At 44.8% G+C, this 22433-nt stretch overlaps 1 protein-coding gene and 2 long non-coding RNA genes across 3 annotated transcripts; all 3 read left to right on the forward strand.

Annotated features, from left to right (window-relative positions):
• Window positions 1-726: 726 nt before the first annotated feature.
• Window positions 727-5017, forward strand: LOC310872239. The gene is made up of 3 exons (XR_014570358.1): window positions 727-1013; window positions 2759-3170; window positions 4918-5017. It is a non-coding gene; the product is annotated as an uncharacterized lncRNA (long non-coding RNA).
• A 66-nt stretch (window positions 5018-5083) lies between these two features.
• On the forward strand, window positions 5084-9539 carry LOC310872278. Its single transcript, XR_014570360.1, has 3 exons — window positions 5084-5329; window positions 7065-7476; window positions 9212-9539. It is a non-coding gene; the product is annotated as an uncharacterized lncRNA (long non-coding RNA).
• A 3-nt stretch (window positions 9540-9542) lies between these two features.
• On the forward strand, window positions 9543-21774 carry LOC310872276 (uncharacterized protein). The gene is made up of 5 exons (XM_083784039.1): window positions 9543-9623; window positions 19659-19708; window positions 19817-19869; window positions 20341-20670; window positions 21532-21774. The coding sequence occupies exons 1-5, from the start codon at window positions 9612-9614 to the stop codon at window positions 21546-21548; spliced, it is 462 nt and encodes a 153-aa protein (XP_083640165.1). The 5' UTR covers window positions 9543-9611; the 3' UTR covers window positions 21549-21774.
• Window positions 21775-22433: the final 659 nt, after the last annotated feature.

Here is a 22433-nt window from a genome sequence, read left to right on the forward strand (position 1 = left end):
CAAACAAGGTCGATTTTTCGGCACAAATGAAAGCATCAACCTGTATGAATGAGTGACGCATCACCAAATTAATTGTTTGATGTGAAATATTTGTGACACATTTCTTAGGGGTCTTAAGGCCTATTCAGCTGTCTGGATTTCCGGTGGTAAGGTGACCACCGCTCCGGTGGTGAGCTGACCACCGGAGCTGAAATAACGTTGAGCGGTGGTGAGTAAAAACAGAGAGAAGGGCTGGAACGGTGGCGGTGGTTTGCTCTTCACCGCGGCTCGTGACGTCATGTTGTACTTCGGTGGTCACCCCACCACCGGAAATCCAGACTACAGTATGTATGAGCCTTTAGGGGGTCCATGATCCGGGTCGATCATATGGGGTCCATCCGGTTCAATTTGAACACTGTCCTAGGTTTAGACCCATAAGGGTCCATTTGGACCCCATGTTGAGAACCAGTGAGCCAGAGTACTACTCTGGTGGTATTTATTTATAGTTTTGTATCATAAAATGACTGTATGAAAGTAGGTGTGGCATGCTGTTCTTGTTATGGGCAACGTTATAGTGTTCACCCTTTATCATGTAACCATTTTCTTTGCACCCTTACTGCAGTGACTAGCATCCCCACTGTCCTGGTGGTCAGCCCCACTACCTCCAACCCTGGACAGCCTCCGGACACACTCCAGGTCAAGCCCCCTGTCAGCAGTGTGTCCATCCCGCTGTCCAGCATGAACCTGCAACCCATCGAGCCCCTCGGACACGCTTCCTCTCGCACGTCCACTCCCATAAAAATCCCCTGCCCTCGACCTCAGACTCCCCCGGGTTTTGGATCGTCTCCCAGTAAGCTGGTGCCCATCAGCACCATGGTTCCGCCAAAGCCCATTCCAGGGGAGTCCGAGGAGGATTTCCTGAGGAGGAAATGCGAGTACTGGAGGGTGACAGAGAATTGTCTCACAAGAGAGCCCCCAACAACTGGAAGCCCATCCTGCCGGCCCAGGGCCAGCACCGGGCTATGAAGACTGAGGTAAGACTTTGAGAGATCTAATTATACATCATAGAGTCGATCTATTGGCAACTGTTCTACACACGCACGCACGTCTGGAGTGTTTGTTCAGTAACGGGAGTCTCTCTAGCTCTTTTGTATAAACAGAAAATTCATTTTCAGGTCAATATATCAATTTCATGCACGAGATCTCATACAGGATTAGGGGTGGGTACCGAAAGTCGGGACCAAGTATGTACCGAACCGAACGTGCCTGGGTACCGGTTACCCATTACAATAATTCAATTTCGGTTCTCTCTATCGGTTCTCACAGACACGCGGTCACACGCTATTTATTTATTTTCTACCCTTTTAATAGAAGCGCAGGGAACAGAGCTGATCTACAAGCCTACACCGCGTTGCATCAGCGACGCGTTGTGGGCTTGTGGCTTGCAGAGGCGGGGCTATGTCTCTGCATGCGCATGGAGTTGTCGAGGAGTGTAGAGACAGAGACGCGCGGTGCAGAGAAGCATTGAAGCAACAATGCAACATCATTATTAAAGTTTCTTAAACGTAATTTTCAAGTGAAGTTTATGGGAGGAAACTTTTAAGAGAGAGGACAGGAGACTTGTGCCCTGCTGCCTGAGTTGCCTCACTGCATGATCATGCATGTGCGCTGCACAGCATTGAATCAACATCAACCCACCTCGGATGCGTGTGTGTGTGTGTGTGTGTGTGTGATCACGGCGTAGGGTGAGGGTCCAGACTCCAGAGGCTCAATTAGTTTAGACTCTAAATTAATTAAACTAAACTAAACAACAAATGATAGCCTACACTGGCAGCATGCACATTTCTGCAAGCCGCCTTTGTTTTCAATGATCCCACCATTCGCACGTCGGCAAAGCCGTTCTCACCTATCGGCTGGAGATGCCCCCCCCCATTAGCGATGCTAATTTGTGTGTGTGTGTGTGTGTGTGTGTGTGTGTGTGTGTTGCTCTCAGATCTCAGACATGCTTTTATTTGTCATTGTCAGTAGTTAGTAGTAAGAGAAGTAGCCTACAACACTATTGCCCTGGGTAAATACAGAATAGATATATTATATTTAAAATAATCACTATATTATCCACAAATGGCTCAATAAAGGAGAGGATGTTACACTATTCATTGTACATTATATATATACTCAAATTGACATTGAGCTTTTTTGTTAAATAAACATTTGACCTCTTATTTAAGTTATTTTATACCATTTTGGAACCGAAATAGGGAACCGTTAAGAACCGGAATCGATAAGCAGAACCGGAATCGGTACCGGTCTCGAAAAAATCCTAACGATACCCATCCCTATGAATGACGCATCACCAAATTAATTGTTTGATGTGAAATATTTGTGACACATTTCTTAGGGGTCTTAAGGCCTATTCAGCTGTCTGGATTTCCGGTGGTAAGGTGACCACCGCTCCGGTGGTGAGCTGACCACCGGAGCTGAAATAACGTTGAGCGGTGGTGAGTAAAAACAGAGAAGGGCTGGAGCGGTGGCGGTGGTTTGCTCACCGCGGCTCGTGACGTCATGTTGTAGTTCGGTGGTCACCCCACCACCGGAAATCCAGACTACAGTATGTATGAGCCTTTAGGGGGTCCATGATCCGGGTCGATCATATGGGGTCCATCCGGTTCAATTTGAACACTGTCCTAGGTTTAGACCCATAAGGGTCCATTTGGACCCCATGTTGAGAATAGTGTTCACCCTTTATCATGTAACCATTTTTTTTGCACCCTTACTGCAGTGACTAGCATCCCCACTGTCCTGGTGGTCAGCCCCACTACCTCCAACCCTGGACAGCCTCCGGACACACTCCAGGTCAAGCCCCCCGTCAGCAGTGTGTCCATCCCGCTGTCCAGCATGAACCTGCAACCCATCGAGCCCCTCGGACACGCTTCCTCTCGCACGTCCACTCCCATAAAAATCCCCTGCCCTCGACCTCAGACTCCCCCGGGTTTTGGATCGTCTCCCAGTAAGCTGGTGCCCATCAGCACCATGGTTCCGCCAAAGCCCATTCCAGGGGAGTCCGAGGAGGATTTCCTGAGGAGGAAATGCGAGTACTGGAGGGTGACAGAGAATTGTCTCACAAGAGAGCCCCCAACAACTGGAAGCCCATCCTGCCGGCCCAGGGCCAGCACCGGGCTATGAAGACTGAGGTAAGACTTTGAGAGATCTAATTATACATCATAGAGTCGATCTATTGGCAACTGTTCTACACACGCACGCACGTCTGGAGTGTTTGTTCAGTAACGGGAGTCTCTCTAGCTCTTTTGTATAAACAGAAAATTCATTTTCAGGTCAATATATCAATTTCATGCACGAGATCTCATACAGGATTAGGGGTGGGTACCGAAAGTCGGGACCAAGTATGTACCGAACCGAACGTGCCTGGGTACCGGTTACCCATTACAATAATTCAATTTCGGTTCTCTCTATCGGTTCTCACAGACACGCGGTCACACGCTATTTATTTATTTTCTACCCTTTTAATAGAAGCGCAGGGAACAGAGCTGATCTACAAGCCTACACCGCGTTGCATCAGCGACGCGTTGTGGGCTTGTGGCTTGCAGAGGCGGGGCTATGTCTCTGCATGCGCATGGAGTTGTCGAGGAGTGTAGAGACAGAGACGCGCGGTGCAGAGAAGCATTGAAGCAACAATGCAACATCATTATTAAAGTTTCTTAAACGTAATTTTCAAGTGAAGTTTATGGGAGGAAACTTTTAAGAGAGAGGACAGGAGACTTGTGCCCTGCTGCCTGAGTTGCCTCACTGCATGATCATGCATGTGCGCTGCACAGCATTGAATCAACATCAACCCACCTCGGATGCGTGTGTGTGTGTGTGTGTGTGTGTGTGTGATCACGGCGTAGGGTGAGGGTCCAGACTCCAGAGGCTCAATTAGTTTAGACTCTAAATTAATTAAACTAAACTAAACAACAAATGATAGCCTACACTGGCAGCATGCACATTTCTGCAAGCCGCCTTTGTTTTCAATGATCCCACCATTCGCACGTCGGCAAAGCCGTTCTCACCTATCGGCTGGAGATGCCCCCCCCCATTAGCGATGCTAATTTGTGTGTGTGTGTGTGTGTGTGTGTGTGTGTGTGTTGCTCTCAGATCTCAGACATGCTTTTATTTGTCATTGTCAGTAGTTAGTAGTAAGAGAAGTAGCCTACAACACTATTGCCCTGGGTAAATACAGAATAGATATATTATATTTAAAATAATCACTATATTATCCACAAATGGCTCAATAAAGGAGAGGATGTTACACTATTCATTGTACATTATATATATACTCAAATTGACATTGAGCTTTTTTGTTAAATAAACATTTGACCTCTTATTTAAGTTATTTTATACCATTTTGGAACCGAAATAGGGAACCGTTAAGAACCGGAATCGATAAGCAGAACCGGAATCGGTACCGGTCTCGAAAAAATCCTAACGATACCCATCCCTATGAATGACGCATCACCAAATTAATTGTTTGATGTGAAATATTTGTGACACATTTCTTAGGGGTCTTAAGGCCTATTCAGCTGTCTGGATTTCCGGTGGTAAGGTGACCACCGCTCCGGTGGTGAGCTGACCACCGGAGCTGAAATAACGTTGAGCGGTGGTGAGTAAAAACAGAGAAGGGCTGGAGCGGTGGCGGTGGTTTGCTCACCGCGGCTCGTGACGTCATGTTGTAGTTCGGTGGTCACCCCACCACCGGAAATCCAGACTACAGTATGTATGAGCCTTTAGGGGGTCCATGATCCGGGTCGATCATATGGGGTCCATCCGGTTCAATTTGAACACTGTCCTAGGTTTAGACCCATAAGGGTCCATTTGGACCCCATGTTGAGAATAGTGTTCACCCTTTATCATGTAACCATTTTTTTTGCACCCTTACTGCAGTGACTAGCATCCCCACTGTCCTGGTGGTCAGCCCCACTACCTCCAACCCTGGACAGCCTCCGGACACACTCCAGGTCAAGCCCCCCGTCAGCAGTGTGTCCATCCCGCTGTCCAGTATGAACCTGCAACCCATCGAGCCCCTCGGACACGCTTCCTCTCGCACGTCCACTCCCATAAAAATCCCCTGCCCTCGACCTCAGACTCCCCCGGGTTTTGGATCGTCTCCCAGTAAGCTGGTGCCCATCAGCACCATGGTTCCGCCAAAGCCCATTCCAGGGGAGTCCGAGGAGGATTTCCTGAGGAGGAAATGCGAGTACTGGAGGGTGACAGAGAATTGTCTCACAAGAGAGCCCCCAACAACTGGAAGCCCATCCTGCCGGCCCAGGGCCAGCACCGGGCTATGAAGACTGAGGTAAGACTTTGAGAGATCTAATTATACATCATAGAGTCGATCTATTGGCAACTGTTCTACACACGCACGCACGTCTGGAGTGTTTGTTCAGTAACGGGAGTCTCTCTAGCTCTTTTGTATAAACAGAAAATTCATTTTCAGGTCAATATATCAATTTCATGCACGAGATCTCATACAGGATTAGGGGTGGGTACCGAAAGTCGGGACCAAGTATGTACCGAACCGAACGTGCCTGGGTACCGGTTACCCATTACAATAATTCAATTTCGGTTCTCTCTATCGGTTCTCACAGACACGCGGTCACACGCTATTTATTTATTTTCTACCCTTTTAATAGAAGCGCAGGGAACAGAGCTGATCTACAAGCCTACACCGCGTTGCATCAGCGACGCGTTGTGGGCTTGTGGCTTGCAGAGGCGGGGCTATGTCTCTGCATGCGCATGGAGTTGTCGAGGAGTGTAGAGACAGAGACGCGCGGTGCAGAGAAGCATTGAAGCAACAATGCAACATCATTATTAAAGTTTCTTAAACGTAATTTTCAAGTGAAGTTTATGGGAGGAAACTTTTAAGAGAGAGGACAGGAGACTTGTGCCCTGCTGCCTGAGTTGCCTCACTGCATGATCATGCATGTGCGCTGCACAGCATTGAATCAACATCAACCCACCTCGGATGCGTGTGTGTGTGTGTGTGTGATCACGGCGTAGGGTGAGGGTCCAGACTCCAGAGGCTCAATTAGTTTAGACTCTAAATTAATTAAACTAAACTAAACAACAAATGATAGCCTACACTGGCAGCATGCACATTTCTGCAAGCCGCCTTTGTTTTCAATGATCCCACCATTCGCACGTCGGCAAAGCCGTTCTCACCTATCGGCTGGAGATGCCCCCCCCCATTAGCGATGCTAATTTGTGTGTGTGTGTGTGTGTGTGTGTGTGTGTGTTGCTCTCAGATCTCAGACATGCTTTTATTTGTCATTGTCAGTAGTTAGTAGTAAGAGAAGTAGCCTACAACACTATTGCCCTGGGTAAATACAGAATAGATATATTATATTTAAAATAATCACTATATTATCCACAAATGGCTCAATAAAGGAGAGGATGTTACACTATTCATTGTACATTATATATATACTCAAATTGACATTGAGCTTTTTTGTTAAATAAACATTTGACCTCTTATTTAAGTTATTTTATACCATTTTGGAACCGAAATAGGGAACCGTTAAGAACCGGAATCGATAAGCAGAACCGGAATCGGTACCGGTCTCGAAAAAATCCTAACGATACCCATCCCTATGAATGACGCATCACCAAATTAATTGTTTGATGTGAAATATTTGTGACACATTTCTTAGGGGTCTTAAGGCCTATTCAGCTGTCTGGATTTCCGGTGGTAAGGTGACCACCGCTCCGGTGGTGAGCTGACCACCGGAGCTGAAATAACGTTGAGCGGTGGTGAGTAAAAACAGAGAAGGGCTGGAGCGGTGGCGGTGGTTTGCTCACCGCGGCTCGTGACGTCATGTTGTAGTTCGGTGGTCACCCCACCACCGGAAATCCAGACTACAGTATGTATGAGCCTTTAGGGGGTCCATGATCCGGGTCGATCATATGGGGTCCATCCGGTTCAATTTGAACACTGTCCTAGGTTTAGACCCATAAGGGTCCATTTGGACCCCATGTTGAGAATAGTGTTCACCCTTTATCATGTAACCATTTTTTTTGCACCCTTACTGCAGTGACTAGCATCCCCACTGTCCTGGTGGTCAGCCCCACTACCTCCAACCCTGGACAGCCTCCGGACACACTCCAGGTCAAGCCCCCCGTCAGCAGTGTGTCCATCCCGCTGTCCAGCATGAACCTGCAACCCATCGAGCCCCTCGGACACGCTTCCTCTCGCACGTCCACTCCCATAAAAATCCCCTGCCCTCGACCTCAGACTCCCCCGGGTTTTGGATCGTCTCCCAGTAAGCTGGTGCCCATCAGCACCATGGTTCCGCCAAAGCCCATTCCAGGGGAGTCCGAGGAGGATTTCCTGAGGAGGAAATGCGAGTACTGGAGGGTGACAGAGAATTGTCTCACAAGAGAGCCCCCAACAACTGGAAGCCCATCCTGCCGGCCCAGGGCCAGCACCGGGCTATGAAGACTGAGGTAAGACTTTGAGAGATCTAATTATACATCATAGAGTCGATCTATTGGCAACTGTTCTACACACGCACGCACGTCTGGAGTGTTTGTTCAGTAACGGGAGTCTCTCTAGCTCTTTTGTATAAACAGAAAATTCATTTTCAGGTCAATATATCAATTTCATGCACGAGATCTCATACAGGATTAGGGGTGGGTACCGAAAGTCGGGACCAAGTATGTACCGAACCGAACGTGCCTGGGTACCGGTTACCCATTACAATAATTCAATTTCGGTTCTCTCTATCGGTTCTCACAGACACGCGGTCACACGCTATTTATTTATTTTCTACCCTTTTAATAGAAGCGCAGGGAACAGAGCTGATCTACAAGCCTACACCGCGTTGCATCAGCGACGCGTTGTGGGCTTGTGGCTTGCAGAGGCGGGGCTATGTCTCTGCATGCGCATGGAGTTGTCGAGGAGTGTAGAGACAGAGACGCGCGGTGCAGAGAAGCATTGAAGCAACAATGCAACATCATTATTAAAGTTTCTTAAACGTAATTTTCAAGTGAAGTTTATGGGAGGAAACTTTTAAGAGAGAGGACAGGAGACTTGTGCCCTGCTGCCTGAGTTGCCTCACTGCATGATCATGCATGTGCGCTGCACAGCATTGAATCAACATCAACCCACCTCGGATGCGTGTGTGTGTGTGTGTGTGTGATCACGGCGTAGGGTGAGGGTCCAGACTCCAGAGGCTCAATTAGTTTAGACTCTAAATTAATTAAACTAAACTAAACAACAAATGATAGCCTACACTGGCAGCATGCACATTTCTGCAAGCCGCCTTTGTTTTCAATGATCCCACCATTCGCACGTCGGCAAAGCCGTTCTCACCTATCGGCTGGAGATGCCCCCCCCCATTAGCGATGCTAATTTGTGTGTGTGTGTGTGTGTGTGTGTGTGTGTTGCTCTCAGATCTCAGACATGCTTTTATTTGTCATTGTCAGTAGTTAGTAGTAAGAGAAGTAGCCTACAACACTATTGCCCTGGGTAAATACAGAATAGATATATTATATTTAAAATAATCACTATATTATCCACAAATGGCTCAATAAAGGAGAGGATGTTACACTATTCATTGTACATTATATATATACTCAAATTGACATTGAGCTTTTTTGTTAAATAAACATTTGACCTCTTATTTAAGTTATTTTATACCATTTTGGAACCGAAATAGGGAACCGTTAAGAACCGGAATCGATAAGCAGAACCGGAATCGGTACCGGTCTCGAAAAAATCCTAACGATACCCATCCCTATGAATGACGCATCACCAAATTAATTGTTTGATGTGAAATATTTGTGACACATTTCTTAGGGGTCTTAAGGCCTATTCAGCTGTCTGGATTTCCGGTGGTAAGGTGACCACCGCTCCGGTGGTGAGCTGACCACCGGAGCTGAAATAACGTTGAGCGGTGGTGAGTAAAAACAGAGAAGGGCTGGAGCGGTGGCGGTGGTTTGCTCACCGCGGCTCGTGACGTCATGTTGTAGTTCGGTGGTCACCCCACCACCGGAAATCCAGACTACAGTATGTATGAGCCTTTAGGGGGTCCATGATCCGGGTCGATCATATGGGGTCCATCCGGTTCAATTTGAACACTGTCCTAGGTTTAGACCCATAAGGGTCCATTTGGACCCCATGTTGAGAATAGTGTTCACCCTTTATCATGTAACCATTTTTTTTGCACCCTTACTGCAGTGACTAGCATCCCCACTGTCCTGGTGGTCAGCCCCACTACCTCCAACCCTGGACAGCCTCCGGACACACTCCAGGTCAAGCCCCCCGTCAGCAGTGTGTCCATCCCGCTGTCCAGCATGAACCTGCAACCCATCGAGCCCCTCGGACACGCTTCCTCTCGCACGTCCACTCCCATAAAAATCCCCTGCCCTCGACCTCAGACTCCCCCGGGTTTTGGATCGTCTCCCAGTAAGCTGGTGCCCATCAGCACCATGGTTCCGCCAAAGCCCATTCCAGGGGAGTCCGAGGAGGATTTCCTGAGGAGGAAATGCGAGTACTGGAGGGTGACAGAGAACTGTCTCACAAGAGAGCCCCCAACAACTGGAAGCCCATCCTGCCGGCCCAGGGCCAGCACCGGGCTATGAAGACTGAGGTAAGACTTTGAGAGATCTAATTATACATCATAGAGTCGAGCTATTGGCAACTGTTCTACACACGCACGCACGTCTGGAGTGTTTGTTCAGTAACGAGAGTCTCTCTAGCTCTTTTGTATAAACAGAAAATACATTTTCAGGTCAATATATCAATTTCATGCACGAGATCTCATACAGGATACATGAAATGCGCGCAGGCAACATTGGAACTGGAACGATACATCATTTAAGATGATAAATGGCCCAAATGGGTTGTCTCTCTACTGATTCTATTAAATTGGCGACCCCACCTGAAAATCTATTTTGTGTTTGCTAAAGAGCTGGAGAGATGGGGACACCTCCGGCCTGAAGCTGAACACTCTAAAGTGACAGTGACAATTATCATAATATTCATAATGTAGAGATTTAACTGTTTAGCATTTAGTGTTGGATAATTTAAACCACTAACTGCTCCCAGTGAGCATGTCCGGTTTTCGGTGAGATTTGCCGGGATCCGAATTCCCAAGAGATACAGCAGATAAGCTACGTTTAATACGCACAATTGATTTATTTAATGCTTCAATAATTTCCTTATTTTACGAATCAAATATGCTTTTTATAGGGTTTTTATTAGTTCATTTAAACATAAAACACATATAACAACATTCACACATTTGTTCAAACTTCCCCAATGCAGACTGACAAATAGTACCTTGGAACTTGTGCATTTGGCACGCCCTTAAAGTCTAATGCCTGACCTACTCTCTGGTAAAGTGTGGTTATTGAACATATTAGTTTGTGTGTGGCGTGTGCCACTTCCAACTATGTAGTTTTAAATCTACCATCAAGATTATCGATTGGAGACAAGAACACATATAAACATTTGGTTACAACCTAATTATCATATTTACACATTTATAACATATTTATGGAATAATGCACATATCATATGATTATATTTACCGCTGGCCTCTGCAGATCTCTATCATCGTGATGGTATTAGATGAATCTACCTTAGTTCTGGCCAAGACAGTACTTTAAAGAAATGGTTTGCCTTTGCAACCAATCCGAACGCAGGGTCAGTTTTTCTGCCCTTGCCCTTTAGCCAATGAGAAGCCACAGACACTTCCGCCTGTGGATTCTGACATCAGCCCCTTACAACAGCCCCACCACTTCCGGTCATGCGAGCTGTTGCTTACCTAGATCAAATGTCTAGATTAACTGTAAGATCATTACATTCTTATATTATCTAGGCTTTACTAACCCAGTATAATATTGGTTACATTTAGAACACATTTTACAATGAAAGGAAGAATCTACCAGATTAGGGTTTCTCCCTCTACATGTTCTGCTCAGTTTCAGAGTTCTCTCCTGCCAGCCTGTGGCCAGGTCATAAATCCCTTTGTTCCCTTGACTGGCACTGATAAGGATTTCCACAACCCCCTACCAATGGTGGCTGCTTTCATGGAATGTGCTGTGAGAGCCTGCAGTTCTCCCTTGCAGTCTCATCAGGGTGAAAATAGCTGATCAATACTTATGACCTATTCTATATTTTACTACACTTCTGATAACACATCCTTGCACATCCATATATAATTCGACACCCCCTATGTCAGATATGAAAAATTGATATGGGTTTGATCAATTTTCCATATCTGAGCGATTTTTTCTATTCGGGCGTCTAAATGGCTTTAAGTTATAACGTTTATACAACTTTTAAAACACACTAAATAAACACAACACATCAACTCATTAGAAATCAATGCTACTTAATGTTTGTACTAATAATGTGATTGCTGGAAGTGAACTATATTTGGTTAGTTCCTCTTATTTCACTCCACTTTTTTGGGAGAAGCCATTTATTGCCATGTCAGTCAAGCCTGAGCGCCATGGCATTATTTCACCTCCTGTCCGTTTTTATGGCTTCCTGCCTGGACACAAAGTTAATTCTTTATCTACACATTCCTCTAACTTAACTTAGTCAAGCTGGAGGAGAATAAACAGTCGCGTCTGCTAACCTTATCTCAACACCCCCATCTGTCTGTCCACAGGATGGAATTCACATTGGATAAACACAGTTTCAACGAATGCAGTTTATTACCTAGCTAACCTGATCACAAAAACCTTTTGGCTTTGCTACTTTGTTAGGGACATTCCAAATTGTAATTGAACAAATAACCTATTTTGTATTTCAAACAACTTGGTTTCTTTCAACCTTTTGGATTTTTTAACTTTAAAGCAACCCAATTGAAAATTGCAAGTTTGCAACATTTTCACCACACTATGTGTTTTCCACACATGTGGTTGTTTGTGCGTGTGTGTGTGTGTGTGTGCCTGTGCGCGCGCACGCGCTCAAACACCACCTCTTCACACGTGCACTAAACTTCTCTCCCCTCATTGAAGAGAAGTCAATCATTATTCAGCATTCTTCAACACAATTAAACACCACATTTTTCAATGCACAGTTCAGTCACACATTTGTCCATGTGAGTGTGTGTGTGTGTGTGTGTGTGCTGATTGCAGATTGTGACACCTGATTGTCACTGCTCCCCACATCCTGCTGTGCAGAACAATGGGAGGCCATGGGAGCATTTACTTGCTATCCCCTGGCTGTGTCAGCTCTGATCTCGCTGACTCAGAACTGGCAAAAACGTTTTTCCATTTCCATTTTTTCTTGTTTATATCAGGGTTGGACAACAAAGCTTTTTCCTTAGCCTTGTGATCTGATCGACAGGCCCTGCAATGACAAACAAGCCCACAGGCGCATACCTGTGTTGGCACCGTGGTCAGCTTCTTTGTCTGTGGCCCAGACGGCCCAGATTGCACCGCACTGGACTTCGCCACCCCTGGCTTGTGAGGTGACTTACCCCCTATGGTGGTGAATCCCCGGGTTCCATCATCACACTCGTTTAAGACCGGTCTGGCCTCTTTCCCCTTGGGCCCACCCCCTACGATGGTCAATCCCCGGGCTGTGAGTGTGTGTGTTTTGGATGTCTGCACCTCCGACTGAACGCGAAGACTGGCACCGATAATGCCATCCCTCGAACCATTCAGCGTCTTTGTGATGAGGTGCTTTGACTCCCTGGCCCCGCCTTCGATGTCCATCGCAGGCACGGCGTTGATGGGCAAGGTGGTGTCAGTTGGATCTGACCCCCCCGCTCCTGTTGAAGAAGTGATGTGATGCTCCAGGGTCTCGATCCCTGGCCAGCTTCTCACCTCTGCTCCTTTTGACAACTGCACTGTGGCGGTTGTCTCCCCTGTGTCATCCACAGGAATCTCCACGCCAGCGACGTCCGTCACTGGCTGGACTTTGATGGACGAGCAAGTGACTTCCTCCAGGTTCTGGACCCCTGGCAGGCTCACCAGTCCCGTCGTTGTAGTCAGCTGCGCTGTCTCTTCTGCGATGTCCACAGGCAGTCCCACGCCAGCGATGCTTGTCGCCGACGTGGGTTCGATGAACAACTGCTCTGCTGCTTCCGCTGCTGCCGCCGTCCCTTCTGTGTCGCCCACAGGAACTTGCCCCTCGCCAGCGACGTCCGCCTCTGGCATGGCTTTGATCCCCAGCTCTCTCGCTGGGCCCGTGGACTTGCCCACGGTGGAGGGCTCTGGTCCTGCAGGATTTCTGCAGTTACCAGGCTGCTCCGTGGTGACAGGCTGCATCGGTGGCCCGTCTTCCCGCCCCTCTGGCGTCCACGTGGCTTCCCGCCCCTCTGGCGTCCACGTGGCTTCCGGAATGTCACATCCGGTCATCTCCGTCACTTCTCCCCTGGGATAGAGAAGGATCATGGTCTCCAGCCTCGGCCGGCTTTTCCTTTCTCCTAGGGTGTCCCTGCTTCCTGCAGGCTTATCACAGGGGCCTATCTGGCTCCCTGCTGTGTTCCTAACACTTCTCAACTCTAGAGCTTCCATTATTTTTTCGAAGCTAAATACAGAGCATATTTTTAAACAAGATAATAAGTCCTGCTTCTCTTTTTCAACAATATCAAACCTGCCCACGCTTTCTAATCTTTTGATATAGAATGCGGAGAGATCTCTCACGTCTCCTCTTTCAATTTGCAGTTCAATTAGCTGATCTGGAATACTGCTTAATGAGCCCCATTTGAGGCTCTCTCCCAAACTAAGCGCCATATTACAGCAACGAAGTTTGGACTCTTTACAGCTATCCTGTAGCTGCTTAAGCCAATTTTCTGTAAAAGCCATCTTACCCCCTCCTCCCCCACTGTTAACACTTCGTTAATAGGGTTAGTAGACAGAGGTTAGTGGTTAATTGACTTCACAACTCATTCACACAATTGCAAATGGTTAGTTTTCGCCCAGTTAATAATAGTTATATTAACTTGGACTCTAGGACACTCACTGTGTCCTCTTTTTACCGGGCGTTTCACGATTCGTATTTACGTATTTCGTGATCCCCACACGGTCTTTTATCCTCCCGAGACCGAGAGAAATAAGCATGCAACTTTTTCGAGCTGTCGCGTTGGCCTTTGACAAGGCAACAGCTCTAACGGGTCCAATGATTTTATGCTTTTTACCAGGAAGGCCGTCCTTTTGACGGGTCCAAAATAAATGCCTCACTGGTTACCGTGTTAGTGTCGCGTTTATAGTTATGATTAACATTCACCATGCTAATTTAACATGCATAACTATTTGTATGAATTAAAAGGACCCCATAAATCCTCTAATCAATACCTTAGCTAATAAATCTTTTATTAGTAGTCTACTACCAGATGTATATTAGCCGTGGACGGTGTCACTCTATAGCATTATTTAAATCTCCCAGATTTTACTATAGCACTATTCACAATAGTGGATGCTCCCGGCACCAGTTTATATATTGACACGTCCTTAGATGCGATTTACCTACTTTGAAAGCACGCTTTTGCAGTGTTAAACATTATTTGATTGTAACTATTTAATTACATCACGTTTACCACGGCTTATCAAACCAGTCCCCTGTCACTCTCGTGTCAGACGAGACTGCATTCAAAGTCCCTGCACTGTTTTAGTGCAGGGCACATTTGCATGACAAAGTCACTTTGCGCAGTGAGAAAAGGGACTCCCCCGCCCACACATGCATCAACTGCTGTTTATCTGTGCTGCCTGAGCACCCAGCAAAATAGCCTATTTTTATTGTGTCGTACACAGATAAAAGCACTATTATTATTTTAAACGGTCGGTTCTTAATCCGGCACAATTAAAACTTTGTTTGGTTCAAATAGTCTCAAAATCAGTTCCTACCGACCGCCGATACAGAGTCATCTGCTCTAATCGATCAAATGACTAATGCCAAACTTTTGTTTAAACCAGTCACTCATTTGGGGTGGCTGTGTTTAACTCCGTTTTCCATAGACCCATATCTATATGACAACGGGTTTTTTACGGTGTCGCATTTAGTTAGCCCAAATCAGACGCATTGCGCGTTTGATATGTAGACACTAACGTGCGCATCGATCGCCATGCGCTTTTACGCACGGCTTCACATTCGTCTGAATTTAACCACATCAAACAATCCACAAACAGTGTGTCGTTACCTCCACCGACGCTGTTTCTAGTTTAGATAGCCCTCGGCCACAACATAAACTGTCTTTAAATTGTGCTCACTTTAGTGAACACTATTTAAAGCCCTTTACAACTCGGCAGCAATTTGAACTGTAATATCATGCCCAAACGGTTTTCGGTCTGGACTGGTATTATGTCTCAAATTGCCCGGGCATGAATCCGACTGTGCGCTCCTAGCGCACGGCACCACATTGCTCGCTCGGCGGCGAGATATATACTCCGCACGGCGGCGAGTCCAAACTGCACGAACGGACGGTTCTTTTAACCGCACCCGATCCAAACTGTACAGCCTGATTTACACTGGTATTACTTGGGCGCTTTAGCAGCCCCACCAAGAATAAAACTGTGCGCTTCACTAGCGCACGGCATCGGATTGAAACTGGAATATGTTTATTCTGTTTGACTGTTTCAATTCGAGTTGCTGCTGTAGCAGCGGTTTAAACTGTGCACTCCCAGTGCACAGCTACGCAACGAATTAAACTATTCGCTTTGCGGTTTAAACTATTTGAACGGTGCGCTTTAACAGCGCAACGATTCGCGACGGTGCACTAGTGCACGGAAGCGATTTAAATCTGTGCGCTCTAATGGCGCATCAAATCGTAACTGTGCACTGATTAAGTGCACGGCAACGATTTAAAACTGTCCGGTTTTCGGTGAGATTTGCCGGGATCCGAATTCCCAAGAGATACAGCAGATAAGCTACGTTTAATACGCACAATTGATTTATTTAATGCTTCAATAATTTCCTTATTTTACGAATCAAATATGCTTTTTATAGGGTTTTTATTAGTTCATTTAAACATAAAACACATATAACAACATTCACACATTTGTTCAAACTTCCCCAATGCAGACTGACAAATAGTACCTTGGAACTTGTGCATTTGGCACGCCCTTAAAGTCTAATGCCTGACCTACTCTCTGGTAAAGTGTGGTTATTGAACATATTAGTTTGTGTGTGGCGTGTGCCACTTCCAACTATGTGGTTTTAAATCTACCATCAAGATTATCGATTGGAGACAAGAACACATATAAACATTTGGTTACAACCTAATTATCATATTTACACATTTATAACATATTTATGGAATAATGCACATATGATTATATTTACCGCTGGCCTCTGCAGATCTCTATCATCGTGATGGTATTAGATGAATCTACCTTAGTTCTGGCCAAGACAGTACTTTAAAGAAATGGTTTGCCTTTGCAACCAATCCGAACGCAGGGTCAGTTTTTCTGCCCTTGCCCTTTAGCCAATGAGAAGCCACAGACACTTCCGCCTGTGGATTCTGACATCAGCCCCTTACAACAGCCCCACCACTTCCGGTCATGCGAGCTGTTGCTTACCTAGATCAAATGTCTAGATTAACTGTAAGATCATTACATTCTTATATTATCTAGGCTTTACTAACCCAGTATAATATTGGTTACATTTAGAACACATTTTACAATGAAAGGAAGAATCTACCAGATTAGGGTTTCTCCCTCTACATGTTCTGCTCAGTTTCAGAGTTCTCTCCTGCCAGCCTGTGGCCAGGTCATAAATCCCTTTGTTCCCTTGACTGGCACTGATAAGGATTTCCACAACCCCCTACCAATGGTGGCTGCTTTCATGGAATGTGCTGTGAGAGCCTGCAGTTCTCCCTTGCAGTCTCATCAGGGTGAAAATAGCTGATCAATACTTATGACCTATTCTATATTTTACTACACTTCTGATAACACATCCTTGCACATCCATATATAATTCGACAGAGCAGGTACTGTAGGTGTGTTCAGGTCTGCCTCCACTCTTGGTGTATGAATGTGTGTGTGAGTGGGTGAATGTATTGCACACTGTAAAGCACTTTGGATAAAGGTACTATATAAATGCACCATTTAACAAAAACATTTCATGTTTTAACGTGTTTAGTTTAGTTTATTTAGGATCCCCATTAGCTGTTACACCTGGCAACAGCTATTCTTCCTGGGGTCCTCACAGAATAATATACATACAAAAATTTAAATAAGAACAACATTACAGATATCACAAAATAAATACATTAAAGCATAACAACCATGCAACAACCGTGCATTCACTCTACTAGATTACATTAAAATAAACAGAATTACAATTTACCATATATATAAAAAGTCCTTTAGTCTTTTCTTAAAATGCCTTTTACCCTTAATTTCTGTGATGCATACTGGTAGAGAGTTCCAGAAAGTCATTGCCCTGTACATGACTGTATTCTTCATTGCTTCAGTTCTTGGCTTAGGCACTGTAAATCGACCCATTGCAACATGTCTGGTATTATGTATATGTCTATCGCTGGTATAATGAATATTTTTATATAAGCATTTAGGTTTTTTATTTGAACAAATATTCCTAAAAAATCCAGCCAGACTGGCAGCTAATCTCTGCTCCACCAACATCCATGACAGCTTCTGATGATTTAACAGTGTACTAGATCTAGTATTGCAGTTCAGGGCAAGGCGAGCTGCCTTATTCTGGGCTATTTGTAATTTACGCAGGTCCTTTTTCGCTGCATTGGACCACACAACTGGACAATAGTCAAGGTGGGATATCACTAGTGCCTGGATGACCTGGACAGCAGATGTTGGAGTTAAAAACTCAGCACCTCTCCTAATCATGGACAAACCCCCTCCCATTTTCTTAGTTATGTTTTGAATATGAGTAGACCATGTTAGATGACTGTCTAATGTAACCCCAAGTAGTTTTGTTTCATCTACCTGCTCAACTGCTAGATCGCTCAGATTCAGATTCAATTTGGGTTTTGACTTGAGCATATGCTGTGATCCAAATACAATGGATTTGGTCTTTGAGATGTTCAGGACCATCCTATTGTTCACCACCCACTCTGATATGTTCTGTAGTTCCTTGTTAAGAGCTACAGACAGATCTTCCACATTAGTGGCAGACATATACAAAGTAGTGTCGTCAGAATACATTGCTATATTGGCCCTGTCTAAGACCAGTGGCATGTCATTTGTAAATATAGTGAACAACAAAGGACCTAAGCAACTTCCTTGTGGAATTCCACAGTGAATATGTTTAGTGTCTGAGAGACTCCCATTATAGTATACTCTCTGTGATCTGCTGGATAAATAGCTTTTTATCCACCTTAGTGCAGATAAGGTAAAACCATAACATGAAAGTTTGTCAAGCAATAGATTGTGATCAATAATGTCGAACGCGGCACTAAAATCTAACAGTACAGACCCCACTAGTCTCTTAGAATCCACATTCATTAGACAGTCATCTATTAACTGTGTCAGTGCTGTACATGTAGAAAGCCCATCTCTATAGGCGTGTTGAAAGTCAGTATTTAACACATTCTCAGAGAAATATGATTGAATTTGGTTAAATACATATTTTTCCATTAATTTAGCAAGAACTGGCAGAATGCTAATAGGGCGGCTGTTAACTCCTGTGATGTTTGTTTTAGAATCTTTTGGTATTGGAATAACTTTAGCTTCCTTCCATATTTGTGGACACACCCCCCACATCAAGCTTTGGTTAAAAATGTGAGTAATTGGATTAGTTACCAGGTGTACAGCGAGCTTCAGTAACTTGCCATCAAGGTTATCCAGGCCTGCAGACTTCTCACTGTGTATTGAAAGTAACAGTTTCTCCACCACCTCAGAGCTGATGGATTCAAAACTAAACATACAGGACTTATTATTCATAATTTTGTCTGATATAGAGGAAACACAATGCACATCATTACAAGACATATCCTTTCTTAACCTTTCTACTTTGCTGGTGAAGAAGTTGTTAAAGTATTGAGCTATGTCATATGGCTTAGTGATAAAAGCCCCATCCACCTCAATGAAGGAGGAAGCCCTATTAGAGCCCCTACCCAGAGCATTGTTAAAGGTTTTCCACAGCATTTTACTGTCTGATTTGATTTCATTTATCCTTGTTTGATAATGACATTTCTTTTTCTTCCTATTCATTTTTGTAACACTATTTCTTGATTTACAATAGATCTGCCAGTCAGCCAGACTGCCAGATTCACTTGCCTTTTTCTTAGCAGTATTTCTTAAAGCCATGCAGTTTTTAATTTCATTATCAATCCAAGGTGCTCTTACAGATTTAACAGTATGTTTTCTAACTGGAGCATGCTTGTCAGCTATTGACAGAAATAACTGCATAAACAAATTCAAAGCTATCTCTGGATTTTCCTCTTCACCTACAGTATGCCATGGTATGTTTTCAAGTTCTTCTAGAAATGAGCCCTCCCTGAAGTTTTTAAAGGATCTTTTGTAAATTACCTTTGGAACCGCTTTTGGGATCTTTGCCTTTCTCGTAAAAGCTATTATGTTGTGGTCAGTGCATCCAAATTCAACAGAAATCACCTTTGAGCATAGATCAGCTGCATTTGTGTGTGTACGGTATTGCTACGGAAAGTTATTATTATTCTTGCTGTGCTATAAAAGTTTTCGTCAAACTCACAGACATATCCCCTCCTCTACTCTTGTCACCTCTGCAGGATTCTAGCCAGTGGGAACACTCCTATGGGGACTCTGAGCAGCAGATGAGGTGTGCCTCAGTGACTGCTTGCGTTACATCTTTGTCTTTTCAAGCTCAATATTAGCTTGAAATATGTGACGCTGCTGAGTGAACGTAACTTTACCCTGTCTTTCACAGCACTTCCTCGGAGGCCGAACTAGGATACTACAGCTACCATGCACCAGTGGAAGGTGCGATATTAACTTTTGTTTGAATTTTAGGTCACACTTTAACCACATATTCCCTACATACTTCATTGACCAGGGGTTCTCCAAGGCTCTATGCTTGGTCCCCTACTTAAAAATGTCTTTCTTTTTTTTAATACACCAAGGGCTGTATTTTGCGTGTCTTAAGCACCAGGTCTTATTACCTAACTTGAGTAAACTAAAGACATGGAGGCGTGATCAATGCTCTTTGGCCACTCAGAATAGCCAAATGGCATTGATCACGCCTCCACGTCTTTAGTTCACTCAAGTTAGGTAATAAGACCTGGTACTTAAGACAAAAGGAAAATACAGCCACAAATCTCTTAAGAAATCCTTTATCACTGTGTAGATGATTAAATCAAATTTGTATCACTGTGTACTACTGTGTAGATGATTGATTGATTGATTGATTGATTGAGGCGTCATTGTCCTTTTTGACTGCATGTTTTCCTTCAGACGACTCGGACGAGCTGCTGTTCTCGGAGGACGACGACGACAACAACAGCAGCAGCGAAGACGGGCCCGTCTCGGACGGCGTGTGGAGGAACCGCTACCACATGGACCACGACCCGCTCAACCAGCTGCTGGTGTGCATGGTGTGCGGCGACCTGCAGTACTCGCACAGCCCGCAGGTGGTGCGGGCCCACATCGAGGAGGCCCACCCGGAGACGCTGAGCCTGGACGCCCCGGAGCGCCGGCGCATCCTGGAGGCCTTCGACGAGCAGGTGTCCCAGCAGGAGCGCTTCTTCACCAGCCAGCTGCGGCAGCACGGCGGCGCCCTGGCAGGTAACGGCGGGCGGGCGGATAGTTTATTAACCCATTTTAACCTGGGAACGATTCTATAAATGTCTTCTAAATCCTGACAGTTTTCTGAGAAAGCTATGTTTCTATGTCAGTCGTTCTTTGATTTTTCAAAAATAGCAGACCTACAAGCTTGTCGAGTGGCGCGCTATGAGCTTGTAGATCTGCTATTTTTCAATAGCTAAAGCATAACATTTGGTGTCTTAAGGCCTATTTATAGTCTGGATTTTCGGTGGTAAGGTGACCACCGCTCCGGTGGTGAGCTGACCACCGGAGCTGAAATAACGTTGAGCGGTGGTGAGTAAAAACAGAGAAGGGCTGGAGCGGTGGCGGTGGTTTGCTCTTCACCGCGGCTTGTGACGACATGTTGTAGTTCGGTGGTCACCCCACCACCGGAAATCCAGACTACAGTATGTATGAGCCTTTAGGGGGTCCATGATCTGGGTCGATCATGGGTCCATCCGGTTAAATTTGAACACTGTCCTAGGTTTAGACCCATAAGGGTCCATTTGTCCCCATGTTGAGAACCAGTGAGCCAGAGTACTACTCTGGTGGTATTTATTTATAGTTTTATATCATAAAAGGACTGTATGAAAGTAGGTGTGGCATGCTGTTCTTGTTATGGGCAACATTATAGTGTTCACCCTTTTTCGGCTTTTATTTTGGCAGCTAGCGCATGGTCGGCTTTTAGCTTTTGATGATTAATTTTCCCACATGTGCATCTGCATTACTTTTTGCTTGGTCGTGTATTTCCTAAATACTAGAGCAGTTCAACTTAATGTAAACCAGCCAAACAATCTGATTTTCATTTTGACTTTCATGTTTCCCCTGCTGCCTGTTTTTCAGAAGCACAAAGGAACTAAATGTCAGACCTCCGTAAGTGAACTCTGGACGGGAAAAGAGAAAAAAAAGACCTGTCGGCTTGCCTTTTGTCTTATTTATTAAACACATTTTCAGTAAGTCTGGTCACCTTGAAAGTGAATGCTGTATCAGGAACACACACCAACAAAAGTAACTTTACAACACACACACACACACACACACACACACACACACACACACACACACACACACACACACATTTTTAAAAACTTTTATTATTTTAAAAATGCTGACATTCCTACAATGTTTGTTTTGTATAGAGTTTTTACTGCACAAATGATAATGGAAAAAAAAGCTGGTATTCAGGTCCAAGACCATTCTATTCCCTTGCTAGGGGGTCTTTGCATGGGGGTGTTGTGTATATGCCTGGGGGTTCTGATGCTAATGTTTAAAATAGCCTTGTAGCCATCTTGATGAATTGGTGTGCAGCTGGACAAAATTAGGTTCATGATGTTTTCTACCTTGAGTATATGGATGTTATGTAAATTTGCTCAATTCAGTTTTTTAACTTTTTTAAGTTTTTTAACTAAATATAAATAAAGGTGACATCTAAAGGCCGTTGGTTTAGGTGGGGACTGGGTTGTAAGGGAGAGTTGTTATTTTGACACCATTTCTATGGGATTTTATTTCATTTTATTGTTTTACAGATATCCATTGAGGTTTGAGATGACATTTTTAATAAATAAAATTGAAAATAAAAAGCTTGTACATTGTTGCCTCCACTGCTTCATGGGAAATATGAACTGTTAAACTCATGGAAATTGCATTGAAATCACGCTTTTCTTTTCCGCTGGGGGGAACAAATAAACTTTGAAATTTTGAGGTGTACAAGTTGCTTTGTTACAATAAAACTTACTGTGTATAAA

The sequence above is a fragment of the Protomyctophum parallelum genome (genome assembly GCF_964188405.1).
Source record: "Protomyctophum parallelum genome assembly, chromosome: 15".
NCBI lineage: Eukaryota > Metazoa > Chordata > Actinopteri > Myctophiformes > Myctophidae > Protomyctophum > Protomyctophum parallelum.